Source organism: Bos javanicus, chromosome 5, assembly GCF_032452875.1.
Source record: "Bos javanicus breed banteng chromosome 5, ARS-OSU_banteng_1.0, whole genome shotgun sequence".
Lineage (NCBI taxonomy): Eukaryota > Metazoa > Chordata > Mammalia > Artiodactyla > Bovidae > Bos > Bos javanicus.
Window position 1 is genome coordinate 21435071 of NC_083872.1, and position 24281 is coordinate 21459351.

Here is a 24281-nt window from a genome sequence, read left to right on the forward strand (position 1 = left end):
TTCTAAAATTATTCTTTCTTAATGTCTTGCCTTCAGCCAGCATTAAAAACTGTTCAATGTATGTTCATTGTTTTTTCCTCCCACCCCTAAATAAACTTTGGTATGAAAATACAGGGGCAATACTGCACCTTATATTTTCTTTTTGGGAATTTACATAACAACATAACATATTGAGTTTCTGAGAAACCTTGGATTAAAATTACACATTGAACTTTCATTAAAGTAGTGGTTCACAAATGTATATGATCCTTTTTCTAAGGAAATATATCATATTTATAGAATTTTTCAGAATAATGTCTGGAAAATTATATATAAATAAATGTATTAATCTGTATGGGATACTTATTATTAATAACATGTATTTAACATAGTCAGAAATATAGGAAAACTATACTTTGTTACTTAACAAAATTTTGTTTTGTTTTTTGACACATGAGAAACAGGTATTTCTAGTGATCAGAATATAATATTTTTCTTATGTTCATTAAATAAAAAAGGAAAATGGGAAATATATATTTTAATATATTCATGCTAGAAAAGTGGAAATAATTGTTATCATAAGACTTTTTATTAAAAATATATTCTTTATAAAACTTGTGAATAAGCCTCCTAAAATAAATATTTTACTTCTGTTTTGTTATAAAGCATTCATTATTTTTATTTAAAAAATCCAAAGAAACACTGGCAAATATAAGAACTGAAGGATTTGCAATTAAGTGGATTTCAAGTGTTAAAACACTAAAATTCTCTCAGAAATGCGTTAAAATAAATGTAGGACTTTAACTGCAAGAGTACGCTATACTATACCTAAGCACAGCAGGTATAAGAAATAATAATGAACTAAAAATTCCTATTGCTTTGTTATTTAGTATTAAATAGCTAAAATTTTCTTGCTATAAAGTATTCGATGCATTTCATAACAATTCTTGAGCTAAATGTCAAAAGGATACTTACAAAAGCTACTTAACAATATGAATCTATTTCTTTATAATTATGATAAAGAAATATCTCATTTTTTTCTTTTTCTCTAGAAATTTCTACCTCTTGTTAGATTGTTGTGTTGTCATGCTTATAGTATCTGCATAAGCAATTTTGAACATTTGCAAATAAATACATCGTTTTTATTCATAACAATGTATTTGCATTAATTGGCATTAGTAAGCTGTGAGAGAGACAAAAAGGAACTATCTTTGAGTTGATAAACTATCATGACTCTGTGTCCTGTTTTATTAAAGAAAAGCAGGCTGTGCTATATATGGGGGAAAGCAACTTTGATTAGAAAAAATAAGTTGTAAAAATAAAAATAGTGGCCATATAAGCAATTAGAAAAGTGAATTTTATCTTACACCTATGAATGGTAACCAAATTTCATGTCAGAAATCTGAACTCATTAAATGAATTTTAGATTCTTGAAGACACATTTAAATAATGACAGCCTGAAGGAGCCTGAAGCAGGTCATTAAATCCATAGGGATTGGTGGTTTGATTTCATTTCCATCCAGACGGAGGTAGCGAAGATGAGGTCCATAACTGAAGGAATCTTCCACAGGCAGTGTGGTAGGAGTTGAAGGACATATTACAGAAACATTCACATCTATGGAGACAAAAATAGTATGAATGAATGAACCAGAATCCAAGAGACTAAGGATGGGAAGACCAACATGCTATTAAACAGTCCTATGGAAGGCATAGTGGCTTGGTCTATGAAGGTGGCAGAGAGACATTCTTTTTGTCTAAGTTGGAAGTTATGGACAGAAAAAAATGTGCAATGTACATATACTAATGTCAGTCCATATTTTGCTATACTTAATACACAACACTAGAAAAGACATATAGTTAAGAACTGTGATGGAAACAAGGGAATATATGATGTATCACTTGTCTTCTTCCTTTGACAGGCCAGAAAAGGTGTGATTAGATTACTGTAGAGAGAGAAAGGTAGTATTGGGGCATCAAAGGTAGAAACAGTGGTTCAGAGCTGGTACTAAATTAATGGGTAGGTACATGGGCAGATGGATGAATAGATGGATGTTAAGGCAGAGAGTCAGTGTATTATTAGAAAAAGTGCTTGAAAGCTACCTTTAAAATGCAAACACAAACTAATCATGCATGATGACGTTTTTTCTTTTAAAGTACAATTAAAATAACTTTGTATACATGATACTTGCCGAAAACAACCTTGAATCTCCATATTTAAGTGTATTTAATTGGGAAAAAACATTTGCCAAGAATTGAATTACAAAAATTCAAGCCAGGAAATATCCTGTCAGCCTTTTCACATTGTTAGGATGTGAGAAATCGTGCACCTGCCTTGGATCAGAGCCCTTGGCAGCAGTGTCTATACTGAGATTTAGGAGCATTTAGCAGAGAAAGGTGTGTTAAACCAGCAAAATTCTGATGGGTGTGCTTAATAACTGATCTCAAATGAATCCTTATACTCCCTTTATCCCATTTTGCAATTGTGTTGAGCAAGAGATCTTCCCTTAGAAGATAAGACCCACCTAACTTTGGCAATGACCTTCCTTTTGTGTCCTGTGGGTGCACACTGACTCCTGTTGTATTGAAGGGTTTTATGCTTACTGCAGAGGTGCTTTGCTCTGATTGTATACCATTTTGTAAATGTAACTTGCTAAAAGTAATGACTTGCATTTTATAGCAGATTTGTGTTCTTCAAGGTATTTTTCTTCACATACATTATCACCTTATCGTGATGCAACCTTTACTGGGCAACATTCCCTACCCGGGTATTGCTTAAATAGTGACTCAGGTGGGTAAGGTCGTGTGCATTAGGTATTTCATTAAGTACGTAGCTGAGTCCCACCCTTTTCCAACTGCACAGGGTCACTTGCCTACTGGGGAGATTATATCCTTTCTGATATGTTATCTCTTATCTTTATTACCCTTATTACCCATAACCCATGCATGTCTGAATAACTAGAATGTAAAAAACAAGTGTTCTAAATGTAATTATATTTTCATGAAATAATTGTAATGTTTCTGAGAGAGTACCAAGAAGCAACTTGTTTGAATAGGTAACATTATTGCCACATTTAAAGTCCCTACGGTATTCAGAAGAAATAACATTTCTATCATTTTGGATAAACGTTTGCTGTCCTATAAACTCTTCATATAAAAGTTATGTCTCTGGGAAACCAATTTATTAACAACTAGAGTAGATTATGTGGTAAGAGAACTAAGTACTTTAGCAGTCACTATAACGCAGTGTGATATAATCATGAGCCAAGAACTCTTGCCAGGGAAATTCTTCTTTTCCATTTATTTTCTTGGAATATAGAAATGACTGTGCTTGATATCTACATTAAGAAATGAGTAAATCAATTTCTCTATGTTGACTTTGCAGCTGTGAAAATGATTTTTACCTCTGTTGCTAGAAATTTGTCTTAAGTCTTGTACTCTAGAGATGGAAGAAAACGTCCTATGATTATGCTGTTGGACTGAGAAAGATCACCGAAGGGAAACCTTGGATCCAGGCCCTGTCTATTATACTTACCCTTTGTCCTTGGCAAAATACCCTCAACTAGTTGAGCCTCAGTTTTTCTATCTTCAGAAATTCATAATAGCACACAGATTCCTTGAAGGGTTCATTTGTGCTTCTCAAAGTGTGGACCAGCAGTATCCGTACTACCTGAGAACTAAATCCTTAGACCCCACTCCAGACTTACTGGGTCAGAAAGACAGAGGCTGGAGCCCAGAAGTCTTTTATAAGCCTTCCAGGTGATTCTGATGCACATTAAGGTGGAAGGCGGGAAAACAGAAAGACATGAGAAAACTTCGATGAAAAAAAGCACTCAGAGTAGAAGAACAGAGTCCTTCGCTCCTTCGGGTAACCTTGTACAGCTATGTAATTACCTTGCATGGGGGCCCAACCATGTGTTGGATTTTACTACCTCACTCCTGAACACTCTCATGTGCATAGACCCAGTTCAGGGGAATCCCCAATTCACAAACAGGGATCTTTGTGGAATCCCTTTATAAATTGACTTCCTACCTCAAATGTCTATGGGACTTTTGTTGTCAGGTAAGGAATGCACCTGTAGAAGCATAGAACTTTTGTCAGGAAAAATTACATTTATTTAGGTTGATATTGGGCTTTCCAGGTGGGTCACATGATAAAGAATCCACCTGCAGTGCGGGAGACCAGGGTTCAATCCCTGGGTCAGGAAGATACCCTAGGGAGGGGCATGGCAACCCACTCCAGTATTCTTTCCTGGAGAGTTCCATAGACAGAGGAGCCTGGTGGGCTACAGTCCATGGGGTCACAAAGAGTAGACATGACTGAGCAACTAACACACAAACACACACACACACACACGCATGTACATACACAGGTTAATATTGGCTGCTGTACTATTTGGTTCAGTACAACAGATTCAGCTATTAAGATATTTTCCTGTTGCATCTTTTGCTTTAACTACAAGATTAAACAATGTGTCTCATCACCATGGCAAAAAAAAATCACTGCTGTGGCAGCATCCTGCTCATAAGTTCCTGGATTTTATGCTCAAGTGTGCTGTTAGGAAATATATATACATATATATATATATATATGTATATATATCAAATAACTAAAGAATACACAGTGCAAAAATGGTCTGTTCTTACAAGTGGGATATTTATGTCATTATTTGCTTAAATAAAAGTTTAGTGAGTGATAAGCAGGCAGCACAACCTTCTGACAATTATCTGTGTTACTTTCCTACAAACCATCCAACTGATTCTCACTTTAAGAATGTATTTTATAAAGTTGTTCAGAAGCCCCCCCTCAAGATTATCTTCGGTAAGGGCCTGTTCAAGGATGGAGCATTCCTGGATATTTAACAGGCTGATAGCATAGCCTGTAGCTGGACCAAGACATTGTCCACTTCTACACCAGAGTCAGCCTGGTCTCAGGCATAATTGTGAAGATGCCAAGTTTGCCTTTAATGTCTCCAGCTTCTTCCCTTCACGGCATCTCCACCTCCAAGGCACACTGCACTCATCTCTCTGGTATAAAAGCTATTTTCAGGAAAGGAGTGGGTATTCTCCCTTGTTGATTGCCATTAGACCTAAGGAATTGCCACCTTCCAGGGACATTTGTTTTGTTTTCAATTGAGCAAAACCTTAAGGTACAATATTGGTTCCCAATGCATGGTCCCTGAAACAGTAATCTCAGCATCTCTAGGATATCTGCTAGCTATGAAAAGTCTCAGGTCCCACCAGACCTACTAAATCAGAAACTCTGGAATGAGGCCACCCATCTACATACTCCAAAGTTGGAGAAACCCACTGATCTAAAGCAGAAACTTTAATTAGGGTGATTGTAGGCATCAGCTCTCTGTAGTCTTTAAGGCTGGGGTCCCTTCTTGATACCTCCTAAATCATATTCCTTCTCTTACTATCCATGAGACTGTTTGTGCCTGGTACACTTTCTTCAGTAAGTCTGTCCACTGAGGCAGGAATATCAGAATCTACTCAGAGTAAAAGAAGATAGAGACATTTAGTTTATCCAACAGGTAATATACCTCTGTAGGTTACTAAAATCAACTTTTCAATCTAAGATTTTAACCTCTTGGATCATTGACACTGTGAATAGACAAAACTTGAAAATAATGCTTTAAAAAAATCTAAAAGTACAAGAGTTGGAATAAAACACCAACATTATTGAAACAGCAACCACCACAAAAGAAGATATAGAGTAAACTTAATGAGTATCTTAGTCAACAACACACCCTGATGGTTACTTACTTCTAATTTTGTTGTGATCGAGATGAAGGTGCTGCAGATGAGCACTGATTTTGGGGACTTTTGTGAGTTGATTGTGAGATAGTTGAAGATCTAGAATTGATGATACATTAAAACCACTAGAAGGAAGGCCAGCATCAGATAATTTGTTGTGGTTGAGTCTCAGGAAGGCCACTTTAGGAATCACATTAAAATAATTTTCTGGTATTCCTTCAATGGAATTGTTGTCTAAGAACAGCTGCATTGTGTTGGCTGGTAATCTTGGCGGCATATTCCTCAGGGCATTCTTAGCCATGTTTAGCTGCATGAGGTTCTTGAGTCCCTTAAAGGTGTCTCTCTGAAAGGCATTGTCTAATAGCTTATTGTGCTGCAGGTCAAGAAGGGTCAGGTTCTCCAGATTGCTGAAAGTCCCTTGAGGAATTCTGGACACCTTGTTTCTAGCTAATTGTAATTGTTCTAAGCTTCTTGGCAATGGAGAAGGTACCTCCTCTAGCTCATTATCTTCCAGAAACAAGAAAAGCAGCTTCTTCAGTTGGCTCAGGGCTCCCTTTTCAATTCCATAGTTGGTTATTTTGTTCTTGTTTAGGTTTATCCATCTCAGCTGGGTGGCATTCTCGAATGGCTTCTCAGGAATGGTTTCTATCAGGTTGTTTTCAAGATAAAGGTACCAGATCCTTGATGGTATAGCAGGGATTTCTTTGAGACCTCGGTTTTCACAGTACAAAGCAGTAGGGAAACTGGGGGGACAGAAACATTCCCTGGGGCAATCGAAATCATGCATTGTCCAGTCCTCTGGATCACTTGCCTCATAAACCTGTCTCACACTTCGAGTCCACACCGTATCTGTTACGAACACCACCCAGAGGATGAAGCAGATTGTGGTTGCCATTATAGTATCTAGAGTAAGGGATACAGTAATTAGAGGTTTATAGAGTTTGACCTTTTGATAACTGCATGCACCAAAATGATAGGTAAACATAGCTTCTTTGGTGAGTGGGGAGGGAGGGAGGTAAAGACTTGACAGCTTTTGATGCATAGTTGTCAATCATTACCCATCTATTTAGTGAGCACTATCTGCAAAGCATTTTCGAAAAGTGAAACTGACTCACCAACTTGTAACTTTCCAGTTTTAACACAATCACGATGAAAACCGAGTAAGAAAACGCAAATTTTAGGAACTCTAAGTGCTTTTCCATTTCAAGCTATTTAATACAAGGAACTTAACTGAAACCCAGAGTTGAACACACAAGTACAAAAAAGTGACCTTTTAATAACTCAAATTTAGAGTCTACATTGTTCCTAAGAAGTAGGCATATGCTTTTACTTTTGCTCCTAAATGAGCAGAACATCTGGATGAGATTTCCCAGGCTCTTTGGCCCTTGAACCAAAGAAATAGCGAGATCAAAGAACATTTTAGCAGTTTTTTTTCGTGAAGGAAGGTTTTAGGATTTGAAGAAAAGTATGTGATGAATCTCTTGCTCTGTTGCCCAACTTCTCAGGTAAGTTTTATTTTGGGGGTTTAGGAAAATATTTCTAATATTTTAATACAAGATCAAGCTGTTTAGCCAAGAAATTTGGATTATGAAACTCTCTCTAGACAGATATAGATATAGACAGACACAGATATAATCACACTTACATAAGTGGCATTACTATGGTCAGTAAGAAAGAAAACAAAAGAACATGCTTAGGGTACAGGTGATCTCCATAGTTTCAGTATGGCTGCTAACAAGCATAGGTTAACACTTACTGATATGTGAGACATTTAAAAGACAGAAATCCTCCCAGCTGAGTATCAGCAAGGCTATGGGAACAAAGAACTATCCTAATGTGAAAAATGTGTGTGTGTGTGTGTGTGTGGTATCTATATAACAGTAACATTCATTCTGACCAAGGTACATTTAGTTCAAATGCTTAGTAATGAAGACCAAATAAATTTTATTGATTCCTTAGGAAAAGATAAAATGAGCACCATTTAGAAATGCTGATCTTTTGATTTTGCCACTAAATCGAGGCAAGAGGAGAACTGCTTCCTCGAGCTGTCAAATTTCTTGTGATTGCAGAATGCTCCTCTGGTTATCCTCCAGACACATTAAAACATTATTTTTTTCAGAATAGGGATTTGCTTTAGTTATTGATGCTGTAACCCTGCCTCAGATGAATCATAACTTTGAATTCTTAACTTTAAGAGTTACGAAAATTGTAAAAAAAAAATTTACCTTGCTGTCCAGGAATGTATCGCTGAGTCCTGTGTCTGGAGCTGAAGTTTGCTAAAATCAGTTAAGGAAAAAAAAAAAGAAAACTTTGACTAAGGGAATTTGTTTTTATTTTATGCTGTCAAGCCTCCTCTGAGGAAAAAATACAATCTCCTCTGACCGGTCACCATGAACACCTTTGATCTATTGTTTCCACTTTGACAGAGCCTCAGAACACTGCTTACCTCAGTTCTTGGATCTTCTTCTTCCCTTTCTATTGGTCACTGCTCATTCATAGTAATGGATTGACCCAGGCTCCACGGTTGTGTTTTTATAAATCCTCCCTAATATATATGCATCCATGGCTCCAGCTTTAACCCCTCCAACAACCACAGCACTTCAGTACCTACGCAGCCCAGCACAGAAAATTCTGACTTTAATCTCAAGAACCCATAACAAAAATTCAGTGCCATTTTCAAACTCTGAGTTCATAGTCCCAAAGATATGCAGTGATCTGGAGTAACAGCAAGAAACTAAAAGCAGTTTTAATTTCAAGTACAACAAAAAGGAGATTTAAAAGCATTTTTCTTTTTTTAATTGGATACAAAGAAATAAGGGCCAATGTCCTCTTTATATGGAAATCTTTTACTCATTTTTTCTTGTATAAAACAGTTGCTGAAATTCTATTTAGATATATTGATTTTGATAAGGGAAGGAGAGATAGAAAATATATTTGAGAAATTAAAAAATGAAATCTGGAAAGCTCTCCCTGATGTTGGCACTAAATATACTGTTATGCTTTGTTTTACAGAAATAATTCTTCTGTCTCTATTTCATATTGGGAGCTTTATTCCAAATAACTATTAAAATTAGATTTTCTTTTCTCTTTATAACAGATGCTTTGCATCTAGGGCATTATAGGACCTTATGTTGCACTCTTTTGTTTCTTTAGCACATAAGTTTAGGATAATGTTTCTTCTAGTTTTTGCATTTGAGGAAAAAAAAAAATGCCTCTTAAGGAAAGACAAAATGTTTTGAAAATCTCATTTTCAGATGTTATCCTATTGATTGATTATAATCATTGTGTTTTCTAAATCTATCTCATTCTGGGAAAAGAAATATGTGCAGATATGACTCATTTGACACTAGTCACTCAAGTATTATCAGAGAGGGAACACAGTGAAGAGCAGAGAGCACTGGACTCACAAAACTTTTTCTGAACCACTTACTTCCTTTCTCTTAAACACAGTCTTGTCAGCTACAACACAGGGCTGGACCCCCTCACAAGTTTGTTGTAAAGGATAGGAAACATTAGCCTTTTTGTAGCATAAACTCTACACTCTCAAATGGAAAATACCCTTCAATTTAAGGGCTTTTATAGCCCAAGATCTAAATCAGACATGATCTCTTGGTAGCCCAACAGGCATATTTATATCTTAAGGGAAAAAATTAAGGGTTATTTGCTTTTCTCACAGGGCTTCCCTTGTGGCTCAGCTGATAAAGAATCCGCCTGCAGTGCGGGATACCTGGATGCTATCCCTGGGTTGGGAAGATCCCCTGGAGTGGGGAAAGGCTACCCACTCCCGTATTCTGGCCTGGAGAATTCCATGGACTGTATAGTCCTTGGGTTCACAAAGAGTCCGACACAACTTTTTCTCACAACAGTGATCTCCTCTCTTTACTGTGTTTTTCCTTTCTTCTTTCTTCTTTTTGTAAACCCTCATGACATAAACAACAGATAGTCTCTAAACTGCATGACCCCCTTCAGCTACTCTCTTATTTAATTTTCTTTTTTAGCCAACCTTATTTCAGTCACTTCTTAATTCTATTACAAAAATGTTGCTACATGTCCATCGTAGGAAAATTAGAGTCGTACATTGGCTGCCTCTAATCTCCATTTCTAGTCACCATCCCATCCACAATTCGGCCACCAAAACAGAGTTTCTAACCCCTCCTTTTCCCTCACATTGCTCTGATGAAAAAAAAAAAAAAAAAGAACAGCAATGATCTTCGTATTTACTAATCTACTGACATCTTTTAGTTTTAGCCTACTTGACTTGTGACTTCTAGCAATGCCGACCCACCCCTTTAATGAAATGTTTCTCTCCAAATTACTCCTCTTCTTTCCTTGGGACTTCTCTTTATCTGTATTCTGAAGCTCTGTGTTTCCTGTATCATTTTTTTAAAAAAAGGTATTTCTAGCATTTAAAGCTTTTTAGACTCTAAGATCTCAAAAATTTTAAACAATTCCAAAGTTTTAACCATTCCCTCCGTTATGATGACTCCTGAGGCTCCTTCTTCACTCCAGCCTCTGGAAGAAAACCTGAACTCCAGTGTGTGTATCCACGCACTATTTAGACATCTGTTGCAGGTCTCACAGCCCTGTATCTTTTACTGCTCTTGTCACTTTATACTTTTGAGTGACACTATCAGCTTATTCAGTCTCCTAAACTAGAAATCTGGAAATCATTCTCAACTCTTCCTTCTTATTTTGTGAGCATGTGATAACATTTGAAGGACCCTGGGAGACGTGATATAAATAAAAAGGATCATCAGCAATGCTTGCCGATGCTTGGTATCATTGTTTCCAGACCAAAACATAGGGTGTTTGCCACCATTAGTGTGATCTCCGTCTGCCTATGTCTTGGTTTTTTCCCATAACAATTCAATCTACCTTTCTTGGATCGCTGATTCTTGGAGGATGATTTTAACTCTTCATTAGAACTACTTATGTGGAAGTTCAGTAAATTAAATGAAAATAATGGTAAGACTATCTGAATCAAGCTACTTGATACAAGAATTAATGAAAGACTCTGCTGAGTCATACCTCATTCTAGTAAGAGGAGAAAAGAAGTCTAGTGTTTAATGATGAGGCTTTGGTATTGTCTTTCTAATGAGAGACTCAGTTCAGTTCAGTCGCTCAGTCATCTTCAACTCTTTGCGACCCCATGCACTGCAGCACACAAGGCTTCCCTGTCCAACACCAACTCTCGGTTTACTCATGTCCACCGAGTCGGTGATGCCATCCAACCATCTCATCCTCTGTTGTCCCCTTCTCCTCCTGCCTTCAATCTTTCCCAGCATCAGGTCTTTTCCAATGAGTCGATTCTTCACATCAGGTGGCCAAAATATTGAAGTTTCAGCTTCAGCATCAATCCTTCCAATGAAAATGCAGGACTAATTTCCTTTAGGATGGACTAGTTGGATCTTCTTGCAGTCCAAGGGACTCTCATGAGTCTTCTCCAACACCACAGTTCAAAAGCATCAATTCCTTGGAGCTCAGCTTTCTTTATACTCCAACTCTCACATCCATACATGACTACTGGAAAAACCATAGCTTTGACTAGACAGACCTTTGTTGGCAAAGTGTCTCTGCTTTTTAATATTCTGTCTAGGCTGGTCATAACTTTTTTTCCAAGAAGCCAGCATCTTTTAATTTCATGGCTGCAGTCACCATCTGCAGTGATTTTGGAGCCCAAGAAAATAAAGCCTGTCACTGTTTCCCACTGTTTCCCCATCTATTTGCCATGAACTGATGGGACCCAATGCCACGATCTTTGTTTTCTGGCTGTTGAGTTTTGAGCCAACTTTTTCACTCTCCTCTTTCACTTTCATCAAGAGGTTCTTTAGTTCTTCATTTTCTGCCATAAGTGTGGTGTCAACTGCATATCTGAGGTTATTGATATTTCTCCCAGCAATCTTGATTCCAGCTTGCGCTTCATTCAGTCCAGCATTTCTCATGATGTACTCTGTAACAAAGGTCAGTCTAGTCAAGGCTATGATTTTTCTAGTGGTCATGTATGGATTTGAGAGTTGGACTGTGAAGAAAGCTGAGCACCGAAGAATTGATGCTTTGGAACTGTGGTGTTGGAGAAGACTCTTGAGAGTCCCTTGGACTGCAAGGAGATCCAACCAGTCCATTCTAAAGGAGATCAGTCCTGGGTGTTCATTGGAAGGACTGATGTTGAAGCTGAAACTCCAGTACTTTGGCCACCTGATGAGAAGAGCTGACTCATTGGAAAAGATCCTGATGGTGGGAAAGATTTGAGGGCAGGAGGAGAAGGGGGTGCCAAAGGATGAGATGGTTGGATGTCATCACCGACTCAATGGCCATGTGGTTGGGTAGACTCTGGGATTTGGTCATGGACAGGGAGGCCTGGCGTGCTGTGGTTCATGGGGTTGCAAAGAGTAGGACACGACTGAGCCACTGAACTGAACTCTGCGTATAAGTTAAATAAGCAGGGTGACAATATACAGCCTTGATGTACTCTTTTTCTTATTTGGAACCACTCTGTTGTTCCATGTCCAGTTCTAACAGTTGCTTCTTGACCTGCATACAGGTTTCTCAGGAGGCAGGTCAGTTGGTCTGGTATTCCCATCTCTTTCAAAATTTTCCACAGTATGTTGTGATCCACACAGTCAAAGGCTTTGGCATAGTCAATAAAGCAGAAGTAGATGTTTTTCTGGAACTCTTGCTTTTTCAATGATCCAACAGATGTTGGTAATTTGATCTCTGGTTCCTCTGCCTTTTCTAAATCCAGCTTGAACATCTGCAGGTTCATGGTTCATGTACCATTGAAGTCTGGCTTGGAGAATTTTGAGCATTACTTTGCTAGAGCATGAGATGAGTGCAATTGTGCAGTAGTTCGAACATTTTTGGCATTGCCTTTCTTTTGAATTGGAATGAAAACTGACCTTTTCCAGTCCTGTAGTAACTGCTGAGTTTTCCAAATTTGCTGGCATATTGAGTGCAGCACTTTCACAGCATCATCTTTTAGGATTTGAAATAGCTCAACTGGAATTCCATCACCTCCACTAGCTTTGTTCATAGTGGTGCTTCCACAGGCCCACTTGACTTTGCATTCCAGGATGTCTGGCTCTAGGTGAGTGATCACATCGTCAGACTATTATTGTCCAAAGTCCATGGGACTTGGGACATGGTAGGATTCCAATAACTATTTACCAAATTAGTAAATGAACAAACAAATGCATAAGGCACCTGTGTCATTTTGATGACTGATTTTTTTTATCAATATAACTATGTATATTGAAACATATTGATGAGCCTTTGAAATATGGTAAAAAAAAAAAAAAAGAGTGACTTAGAGTTTTCCTGTTGCATCTTACTAGTTGTTTGAGCTGGCACCGGCTATTTAACCATCACAAGCGTAAGTCTACTCTTAAAGCACCTGCTCTGACTACTATGAAGGATCATTTGAAAATCAAAGAAGATAATGAACGTAAACAGTTGGCCTAGAAATTTCTTTCAGCAGAGTGTATGATGGTTGGCATATACTCTTGACTACCTAGGTTGGCATACACTCTTGAGTACCTAGGTTGGCATACACTGTTGTCTAGGACTTGACCTACCTGAGAGAAATCCTAGAAACCTGAGATGACATTAAAGTCTTGTTGATTTAACTGCTTTTCCTTTTGTTAGCACATTTCAATGTTTTCTATTTGCTTCTCTTGCTTCTCCTTCTCATTAATAAATAACAATAATAATAATGATAAAAAGATACTTTGCTAAACTCTCTTAGACAAGGGAATTAGTCTTGTTGCATTCCTAAAGATCATTGACATTTAAATAAAGAAGGCAGGGACTTCCCTGGTGATCCAGTGGTTAAGACTTCACCCTTCAGTGCAGGGGATGTGGGTTTGATCCCTAGTCAGGAAGCTAAAATCCCACATACCTCACGGCCAAAAAAAACAACCAAAGCATGAAACAGAAACAACATTGTATCAAATTCAATAAAGACTTGGTCCACATGAGAAAAAAAATGTTAAAAACAAAGGCAATACATGAGGTTATAAAAGACACAAAAGTCTAATAGAATTTCAAATTTGTTGGTATATGTATCTGATGTGTCTATTTTAGCAAAAGTTGAACTATTAGGTACTCTTAGTGAAGTCGCTCAGTCGTGTCCAACTCTTTGCGACCCCATGGCTCCCTACCAGGCTCCTCTGTCCATTGGATTTTCCAGGCAATAGTCCTGGAGTGGATTGCCATTTCCTTCTCCAGGGGGTCTTCCCAACCCAGGGACTGAACCCAGGTCTTCCGCATTGTAGACAGACGCTTTACCGTCTGAGCCACCAGGGAAGTTATTAGGTACTCTTAGGACCTATTTAAGTCCAGTTGATGGTATGTTTGGTAAGAGACATAATTTTCTCTTCACTGATCAATTTTTAGGCTATTAAACTAAATTCTGTAAAATAATTTTAAAATATAAAAGGGATCTGCTGACATATAAAGCTGACACACACATATATACATGTATATTTTTTTCAAATAATACATTTAAAATATAGTAACAACATTTAAAAGGTCAAAATTACTACAAAGCTGATCATGAACCGAGCAGTTCTCTATTCCGCACTTCAGTCCCTCTCCCAAGAGGCCATTATTTTCAACTTTATTATGGGTTTCTTTTAATACTTACTTTAATATTCTTGCTTGTACTTTTTGTTTAACTTATCCATTTTAAACATCAATTATTTTCTTATTAGATAAACATTTAGTACATTTTCTTAGTCCTACGCTTACCCCACCTGCCATCATGATTCCTTTCAATAATTCCTAATGTATGTATAGCACAAACTTAGATTAAATATTTGCTGCATATGTTATTACACAATATAAATATTGTTCCTGCTGAAAAAATAATGCAAAATTACTTTAATTTCTTTATTGCGCTGCACTTATTTGCCATGCACCCATGCATGCATACTAAATCAGTTCAGTTATACCCAGCTCTGTGACGCCACGGACTGTAGCCCACCAGGCTCCTCTGTCCATGGGGTTCTCCAGGCAATTGGAGTGGGTTGCCATTTCCTTCTCCAGGGGGATCTTCCCCATGCAGGGATCCTCTCTTAAGTCTCCTACATTGGCAGGCAGGTTCTTTACCACTAGCACCACCTGGGAAGTCCTTATTTTTTATTTGCTATATATGTATGTATATTTATAATGTTCTCTATACATTCAAAGGGCTTTCCTGGTGGCTCAGTGGTAAAGAACCCACCTGCCAATGCAGGAGACATGGGTTCAAGCTTTAGGTCAGGGAGATCTCTTGGAGAAGGAAATGGTAATCCACTCCAGTATTTTTGCCAGGGAAATCCCATAACAGAGAAGCTGGAGAGCTAAAGTCCACGGGGTTGCAAAAGAGTCATACATGACTTAGAGACTAAACAATGATACATGTAAAACTATTTCAATAATACTTTCCAAAACCAAATTATAAAACCACTTTGGAAGTTTTTTGCACCCAAAGGGTGGGGGGTAACAGTGTGCTGGTTAAATCAGATCTGCTTGGATTTAAATAAATCTCTCTTGTTTACTAGTTATAAAAAATTGAACAGCTATTTGTCTTTGCCTTGGTCTTCTCATCTGTAAATTTTGGATAATAATAATAATGTAAATAATCATAGTACAAATACCCCCTCATAGGGTTGTTATGAAAATCGAAAGACCTACTGTTTTTAAAGCATTTAGAACATGGTAAATGTATTCATAAATAAAATCAGAAATACTAAGTTCACTTTTTTCCTGCTGGGAGATATTTCTCCTGGAATACCATATCTTCCTACTTTAACCTAGTTTGCTTTCTGTTGTAAACCAACCTGAGCAAATATGGCAAATACTATTTTTTAGGTTATTTATGGCACATTTCAGTGGTCTCATGGTTAATGAGGGCTATAGGAGTCTTCCACTACAACCTACAAAGAGGTGTTCAGTTTAATGAAGATAAGTTCAGTTCAATTGTGTCTTACATAAAGGCTTTTATTTTGCACCAAACATCTTTAAAATTCATGAAATGAGTCTCCATTATAAGATATGTTCAAATGTTAACTAAGTTAACCTGTGTCAAAACTAATGCCCATCAGGCTCCTCAAATCATGGAATTCTCCAGACAAGAATACTGGAGTACGTAGCCATTCCCTTCTCCGGGAGATCTGACCAACCCAGGGATCAAACCCGGGTCTCCTGCATTGCAGGCAGATCCTTTTTACTATCTTAGCCACCAGGGAAGTCCAAGCTAACCTGTGACAAATTAATGCAAATTCAATATCTTGTAATAACCTATAGTGATAACCTATAATGGAAAATAATCTGAAAAAGAACAGATACATGTATATATGTATAACTGAATCACTTTGCTGTACTTCTGAAAGTAATACAACACTGTAAATCAAAAATACTGAAGAAAAAAAAAAGAAAACTAACACCAAAATCAGCTGTCTCTGCCAAAGTGCAGTCTTTTAAAGTACATTTATGAATAAGAAATAGATGGAACCACGTCTCATGTCTCCTGATTAGCAGGCGGGTTCTTTACCACTAGAGTCACCTGGGAAATCCTTTTGGATAACAGAATTCTTGTTCTCTGAGCTAGTGAGACTGTCACAGTCCTGTAATTCCTTCATCCATCTCCTGGGTTAGATCCCTTGTTACTTTCTGAATCGTGTGTTCTGTTCTTTTCGTGGTTAACTTCAGGACATTGAGGGAACACAGTCTCTGATCGCTTTTTGTGCACCTGAGTTATTTCTCTCTCGCTCTCTTTGTGTGTGTGTGTGAACTCACATTTATAAATGTATTTACTCAGTTCCCCATCTCCCCACCCCACCTTCCACCCCACCCCCACCTCCCCATCCCCACCCCACACCCCCACTTAACTGGTATTTTGACTAGACGCAATTTTAATTTGAAATAATGTTCCTTACAAATTTTGAGGATACTCAAGAAAACAATTTTCTTGTTGCTTCTGGAGTTGAAATGGAAGAGGTCGATAAAATTGTAATTTTCAGTCTTCAGAATGTGACTTTTTTTTTTCTTTCAACTTTTGAGATTTTCCTTTCATTTTCAGTTTCTGAACTTCTGCAACTTCACAGCTCATTCACTGTTACTCAGGGAGCCCATTCAATCTGGAAATTCACATTCATATGGTCCATCAATTTTTTTCCTATTTTCTCTTTTTGTGGGTCTTAGATAGTGCACTTCCTGGTTACATTGTTTAAATTTTTGATTTTTGTTGTTGTTGTTCAGTTGCTAAATCATGTCTGACTCTTTGTGACCTCATGGACTGCAGCACTCCAGACTTCCCTGTCCTCTACTATCTCTGAGAATTTTTTCAAGTCCATGTCCACTGAGTTGCTGATGTCATCCAACCATCTCATCCTCTGTTGCCCTCTTTTCCTTTTGCCTTCAGTCTTTCCCCGCATCAGGGTCTTTTCCTAATGGATTGGCTCTTTGTAGCAGCTGGCCAAAGTACTGGAGCTTCAAATGTAATAATCTTATTAGAAGATGGATGAAAATCAATAGCATTTGTCAGCTAATGCTCAGGTATTTTGTCTGTGTCTCTCTTACCATCTTTAATCTCTTCTATTAATATTTCCATTTTCTAAAAGTTTTTATGCTTTCTAACAGAGTTTTGGCTTCTTTAAAATTTCTATATCATATGCCATGTATTTACTTTGGAAATTTTTTATCTGGTTGTTCCCTTCCTAAAGCATTCTTTTCTCTTCTGTGCTTAACTATCTTATCTTGTTCAAAACAAAATTTAAAACTACAAGGTTTTGATAGCATTGTTAATTTTTTTTTGCTCCCTCCAAGAATTTTATTTCCCTTGATATCTTTTTATTTCTTATCTTGACCTATAGCAGTATTTCATATTGGAAATGTCCCTGACATATCTGATGGTGCTTTGCTGAATTGATACTTGAGAGGAGGCACTAATAATCTTATTAGAATATCTATGAGAATCAATAACATTTTCAGCTAATGCTCAGGTATTCTGTCTCTCTCTCCCTTTTATATATACCACACACATGTTGGGAATAAATTGAAAAAGTCAATGCTCATTTTTAGTGTGCTTTTCATAACTTTGATTTTTATTAATACTGCTAATATGCATTTTTTCAGTTGTGAATAGATAGCAAATAACTTTCCATGTATAGTTTAACTTTTGTATATGAAGCATCCTGAGGCTATGCTATCCAAAATTTATCTGAAACTAGTAGCAAACTCTGTCACTTATAAGCTATTTATGTTGTGATTCAACTTTGAGATTTATGACTCTCTCTGGTGCTAAGTTCTTCCAAGACTCTACAAGAAGACTTAAAAACCTAATTTAAAAAACAAAAATAAAAGTTTCTCTGTGATTCTTGGGTGAGCTCTGTTACCAACTATCCAGAACCACTCAGTTCTAGAATTGTCCACCTCCAGCTGCTCTGTTCCTACAATGTTCCACCTTAGCACTATCGACCTTCAGAGAATACTAAGATAACAGGAAGTGAGCAACTTGAAAGACAATTCATTTAAAGCTCACCTCCAAAGAATTTTGGAAGAGATCTCTTACAAGAAAGCATTTCATCAGAGTAGTGAGAGCTATACTCATTAATGTCTCCAGCATGTTGCTGCTGCTGCTGCTGCTGCTAAGTCCCTTCAGTCGTGTCCGACTCTGTGCAACCCCGTAGACTGCAGCCCACCAGGCTCCCCCGTCCCTGGGATTCTCCAGGCAAGAGTACTGGAGTGGGTTGTCATTTCCTTCTCCAATGCTTGAAAGTGAAAAGTGAAAGTGAAGTCACTCAGTCATGTCCAACTCTTAGTGACCGCATGGACTGCAGTCTACCAGGCTCCTCCATCCATGGGATTTTCCAGGCAAGAGTACTGGAGTGGGGTGCCATTGCCTTCTCCGCCAGCATGTTGAGGAGATCGATTGAGTCATATGTATTCTTGTTCTCTTTAGCTTCTTATCAAACTGCCCTTTTAGGGCATCCCAATCAGACCTATACTGTTGCATCATCATACTCTTAATTGGTTCCTACCTGTCATATGATGTCAATTACAATTATATTTATATCCTTCTCAATCAGCTGGTCATAGAGAAAGCCCCTGTGAGGTCATAAGTGGGACTGACGGGAAGAGACGGCAAGGTCCCGCCACAAGATTAGGACCTGTTTGGCCCCATTTTCCTTTATATCATGTATTTGCTGAATCAGCACTACAGAACAATTCAGCTTAAGCTAGAGAGATCAGATAATACTAGATTTATGAGTAGTTAACATCAAATTATTGTTTTCCCTTCCCTTCAGAAGAGACTATTGCTCTTAAAAGATTAATAATTACTTGCTAAATATAAGCATATCCTTGCTTTGGAAATCTAAGAGGTTAATTTTCTTATTAAGCCTTACCACACACTACGTATAGCAACCTGACCTGCTGTATACCATTTAAACATCATTTGATTTGATGAGTGATAGTAAGCAGGATCACTGTGACCTCAATTGTCTGGAGAGCCTTATCTTGTCATGGGACAAACTCAAATCTTACAGGTTTTCAGCACCAGACTCACATGCAGTAACATGTGGCCTCCAAAATTTAAAGAGACTGTTCGTGTTCCTAGTGCTCACGAGGACATAGTGCAAACTGTCTTCCCTCTAGAGAGATAGCTCAGCATTCCTTAGACCTCTTCACCTTTATAATAAATCAACCTATCCTCTTCCATTATATTTGTCTCCAATGCTCCGGCATTCACAGGTCTAATTAATGTATCTAGCTAATAAAGTTTACCCTCTAGGTTGTATCACATAGTGTTCCGTGAGATGGTATTTCTGCAGACTATAATTCAGTACTAAGCCAAGGAGTTAACATAACCCAGAAACAGTATGGCAAAATTATATTACTGTTCCTGCCTGGTGAAAAAAAAACAGACTGCTTCTAGTAATTTTGTTTATTGGAAAAGAGGAGAAAGACATTATTCAGATCAGTTGCTTTATACAAAGTACTAAGAACTATAATGATTTGGACCCCATATGGAACAGCAGTTGCAACAGAAGTTGCCATCTAATTAAACTTTGGAAAATCCATTTTTATCTTCTCAAACTATCCTTCCACTACTAAACACAAATGAAAATCTGCTGAGAATCATTAACCCTGCACTTTTAAGTCATTAAAGATGGCACTGATATTTCTGATTTTCATTGAAGCATCACAGTTATTAACTTAATGTTTTTGTAGAAGACTCTGCAGTTTTCAACTTGGTATTTCCAATCAGAATGCTCCTTTTTAATGGGTTACAGATGAATGTGAGAAATCCTTCACTTTTTGAGTTCCTCTATTCCAGCTCTATAAGAACTGGGGGAAAAATATGGGGAGCATATGGGCTGGATAAGGGTAGATTTTCCATTTGTCATTTTAACATCAAAAAACCCTCCATAGAGGATTGCAAAAGTGTCCTGTGTTCCTGGGGATTAGTTGTGTTTCAAAACCATGGTGTCTTCCACAGGGCATGTGTGCGTGTGTGCATACTCAGTTGCTAAGTCATGTTCGACTCTTTGAGACCCCATGGACTATACCCTGCAAGGCCCCTCTGACCAGAATATTCTCCAGGAAAGAATACTGGAGTGGGTTTCCATTTCCTCCTCCAGGGGATCTTCCCAACCCAGGGGTTAAACCTGAGTATCCTGCATATCCTGTGTTGGAAGGCAGATTCTTTACACTGAGCTACCTGAGACGCTCTCCATGGGGCACAGTTACATTGTAATGACCTCTGGTTCTTTAAGGGGAATACTAGGTTAAAAAAAAAATAGTTGGGATCTTCCCTGGTGTTCCAGTGGTTAAGACCCTGTACTCCCAACGCAGGGGGCCTGGGTTCACTCCCTAGCTGGGGTACTAGATGCTAAGTGCCACATCTAAGAATTCACGTGCTGGAACTAAAGATCTTGTGTGCTGCAACTAAGACCTGGTGCAGACAAATCAATAAATAAAAAGAAATATTAAAAAAAAAAAAACACAGGAGCACACACTTGAAATATCGGTGCAAAGTACTTACAGTACTTATTTAAGACAAGACGCCTTCTTGTGAGACTTCCCTGGTAGCTCAGATGATAAAGAACCCATCTGCAATGCAGAAGACACCAGTGTGATCCCTGGGTGGAGAAATCCCCTGTAGAAGGGAATGGATTCTGGTAGCTCTAGATCCATGATTTAACTAAGCTTTAAAAATTCAATGGAGGGCAGAAATTCCATATTATATGTCATAATGGCTTACCCAAGCCTCTGAATAATGGTTCTGTGGGTTTTTCTTTTTTCTTTTTATTTTTTAACACCAAAAATGTTTTGTATTGAGGTGTTGTATGTTAGTCACTCAGTCATGCCCAGCTCTTTGTGACCCCATGGACTATAGCCCGCCAGGCTCCTTTATCCGTGGGATTTCCCAGGCAAGAGTACTAGAGTGGCTTGCCATTTCCTTCTCCATTGTATTGGGGTATAGCCAATTAAAAACATTGTTATAATTTCAGGTGAACAGTGAAGGGACTCAGCCATGCATTACACTTCACAAATCAAATATCTCCACAGAGGACTTCATGTCTCTTTCATTTCTGAAAATCTAAATTTCAACTGACTATTAAGTTCTTTTTGGATCAGACATTCTGACTTTGTACTTTGTATTTCTGATCCTGATATTTATTAATGAAAAATGTGTTTATTTTACTCATTGGTAGTTAAATGACACTACATTATCTCTTCCACACCAAATTTACCCTTCCTCACTAACATCATGCAATCAATTTTCATTGCTATGCTTTCCACCATCAACCCATGGGCATCACTAAAATCTTCTAAAGACCCTGGTATTTCCCTCTCTAGTATATGTCTTGATGAAAATGAATGGGTGGATTCTTCATGATGAAAATCCATTTTAACATATAAGAATTCCACTTTGTGAAAATTTTGATTTTGTGCTTCTACACTATACCAAGGAATCAATTTTACTCAATATATGCTTCCACTGAGTTCCATTTTGTGGTAAATGTTTCCGCAAACTAACAGACCCCCAGGTGCTTAAACTATGTTAATGAATCCAGGCTCTAAAAGTACACTCATATTGCTAAATTCAGCTTGATCTAATATTATCATTTCTCCTTGGTTGAGTACCCTCAGAATCTATTCATCTTTTCGAATGTTTAGTCAATATTAGGCAATGCCTGTGGTTCATTTAGAATAGTATTTCCATCCCAAGATTACACTTTCTAATTGATACCCTGTTGTTCTCAGAGGTGGGAATCATATATAGGCCAAGGGGAATGGGGCATGGAAAGAATGAAATCCCTCTTAAAAGTTATTCCTTTGAGTTGAAGAAGTAGCAGCATCTTCTAAAAGGAAGGAATTGCTTTACAGATCAAGGAGTGTGGGGTTCTTTCAGCAAACAAAGGAAGTTCAGTGGGGCTGAGAATCCCAAGCAGTCATTTTCATCTGTATCTCATTCTCTAATCCCCGTGCCAATTCTTGGGCAGCCTTGTTTCCAGATCAGTGTTCTAACTCTTTATAAAGAGGCAAGATGAACAGTGCATTAATTCCAATTCAGAATGCATTTGTTGGTTTTTCCTTTTTTTAAAAATATATTAGTCCTCTCATCCTCCAATGGAAAGAAATCATTAAAAAGTAATTTTATAAAGCCCCTGTATTTCAGCTGAGAATTTTGGGAGTTGAGCTTGCAATTTGTCTCTTGTCCAGTGATTTCATGGGTCTTTAGAAGCAGCCATTTTACCCTTCCTGTTTCATGTCCTTCATACTTTCCTATGACGTTAACTATATGTGTGTTTTTTTTAATTGGAGTGTAATTGCTTTACAATTGTGTTAGTTTCTGCTGTACAAGGAAGTGAATTGGCTGTATGTATACGTATATCCCCTCTCTCTTGGACCTTCCTTGCCACCATCCCATCCATCTAGGTCATCACAGAACACCAAGCTGAGCTCCCGGCACTTTACAGCAGATTCCCACTGGCTATCTGTTTGCAGATGGTAATGTATATATGTCAACATCAGTCTCCCAGTTCACCCCACAGCCTTCCCTCCCCCGCCCAGCCATGTCCACATCTGTTCTCTACGTCCATTTTTGCATAGCAAAAAAACCATAAATGGGATGAACAGACAGCCTTCAGGATGGGAGCAAATATTTACAAATAAAGCAACTGACAATGGATTAATCTCCAAAATATAAAAGCAGTTCATGCAGCTCAATATCAAAAAACCAAAGCCCCATCAAAAAATGGACAGAAGACCTAAACAGACATTTCTCCAAAGCTATGTGTTTTTTCAAATCCTTACCCTCAGGTGCGGAGAAGGTAATGGCACCCCACTCCAGTACTCTTGCCTGGAAAATCCCATGGACCGAGGAGCCTGGTGAGCTGCAGTCCGTGGGGTCGCTAAGAGTCGGACACGACTAAGCAACTTCACTTTCAGTTTTCACTTTCATGCATTGGAGAAGGAAATGGCAACCCACTCCAGTGTTCTTGCCTGGAGAATCCCAGGGACGGGGGAGCCTGGTGGGCTGCCATCTATGGGGTTGCACAGAGTCGGACACGACTGAAGCGACTTAGCAGCAGCAGCACCCTCAGGTGATGTGTCATTTTCAGTAACTATACAGGGGATATATCCCATTTTTGCAGGTCACTCTCCTCCAGATAAAAAAGTAACAATCTTTTACCCGGGAATATAATTGCATGATTAAAAGCATGCACAATACTAGACATTTTTCTGCATAGGAACCTTCTCCATGACTGTCCCTTGCTTACTCTAGGACTCCATCTTCATAGGTTCCCCAAACCTGCATCCACAAGCTCTCTGCTGTAGTCTTATCCAGATTTTTGCAGTTTTCTGAATTTACTATTACATCTTCTCTCTAAGCTTTGCTCATGACACTTCCTGAACCAGAAATCCCCATACTACCCATCTATATGTAGAACACACATTCAAATACAGCATCACTTCCTCTATGAAGGCATTCAGTATTTCCTATGCCACACCTTTAGAAATAAGTACATGCTCCTGCGAGAAACTAGTTACCCACTGTAGACTCAATCCCAGTCAAAACAATTTGTGGTTGTTCCTCTCTCTGTCTTTTAGCCTCCACGTTTCTTGATGACAGGCAGTTCCTTTTCTACCTTTTTCCCCCATTGACTAACTTCATTGTGCTGGTATATCGTAGGTGTTCCATGGATGCTTGTGTGATGAGGAAGAGAAATTAAATTTGGCCAATCGTTCTTATAGACTTTTTAGTCCAATTTACACTCCCTAATAAAATAATTTTCAGCTACCAGTCCCCTTGAATTTTAAGCATTTAATTCTTAACTTTTCTCTCCACTGAGAGACTTGGTTAAAAATATTTAATAATATAAATAATTAGCATATTTATAATTTATCTCAATAGGAATTTCAGTTCTACTGAGTATAACTACTCTCTGGGATTGAATGTTCCAATTAATTTCTCCCCTATGTATACACTTTTCCTTGTTTTTCTTTTTTTACTAAATGCTTTCAGCATATAGTAAAATTTTTAGGACAAAAAT

The 24281-nt window shown here is 38.0% G+C and overlaps 1 protein-coding gene across 2 annotated transcripts; it reads right to left on the bottom strand.

The window, feature by feature from the left end:
• Positions 1-632: 632 nt before the first annotated feature.
• On the bottom strand, positions 633-23136 carry KERA (keratocan). 2 transcript variants are annotated; one of them, XM_061415726.1, is made up of 4 exons: positions 23041-23136; positions 7962-8012; positions 5746-6639; positions 633-1594 (listed from the first exon to the last, which is right to left on the bottom strand). In XM_061415726.1, exons 3-4 carry the CDS (start codon positions 6629-6631, stop codon positions 1422-1424), a joined length of 1059 nt encoding a protein of 352 aa, XP_061271710.1. In that variant the 5' UTR covers positions 6632-6639; positions 7962-8012; positions 23041-23136; the 3' UTR covers positions 633-1421. The 2 variants fall into 2 exon arrangements, with proteins under 2 accessions (XP_061271710.1, XP_061271709.1); XM_061415725.1 differs by lacking the exon at positions 23041-23136 and adding an exon at positions 8183-8411.
• Between the last annotated feature and the right edge of the window lie 1145 nt (positions 23137-24281).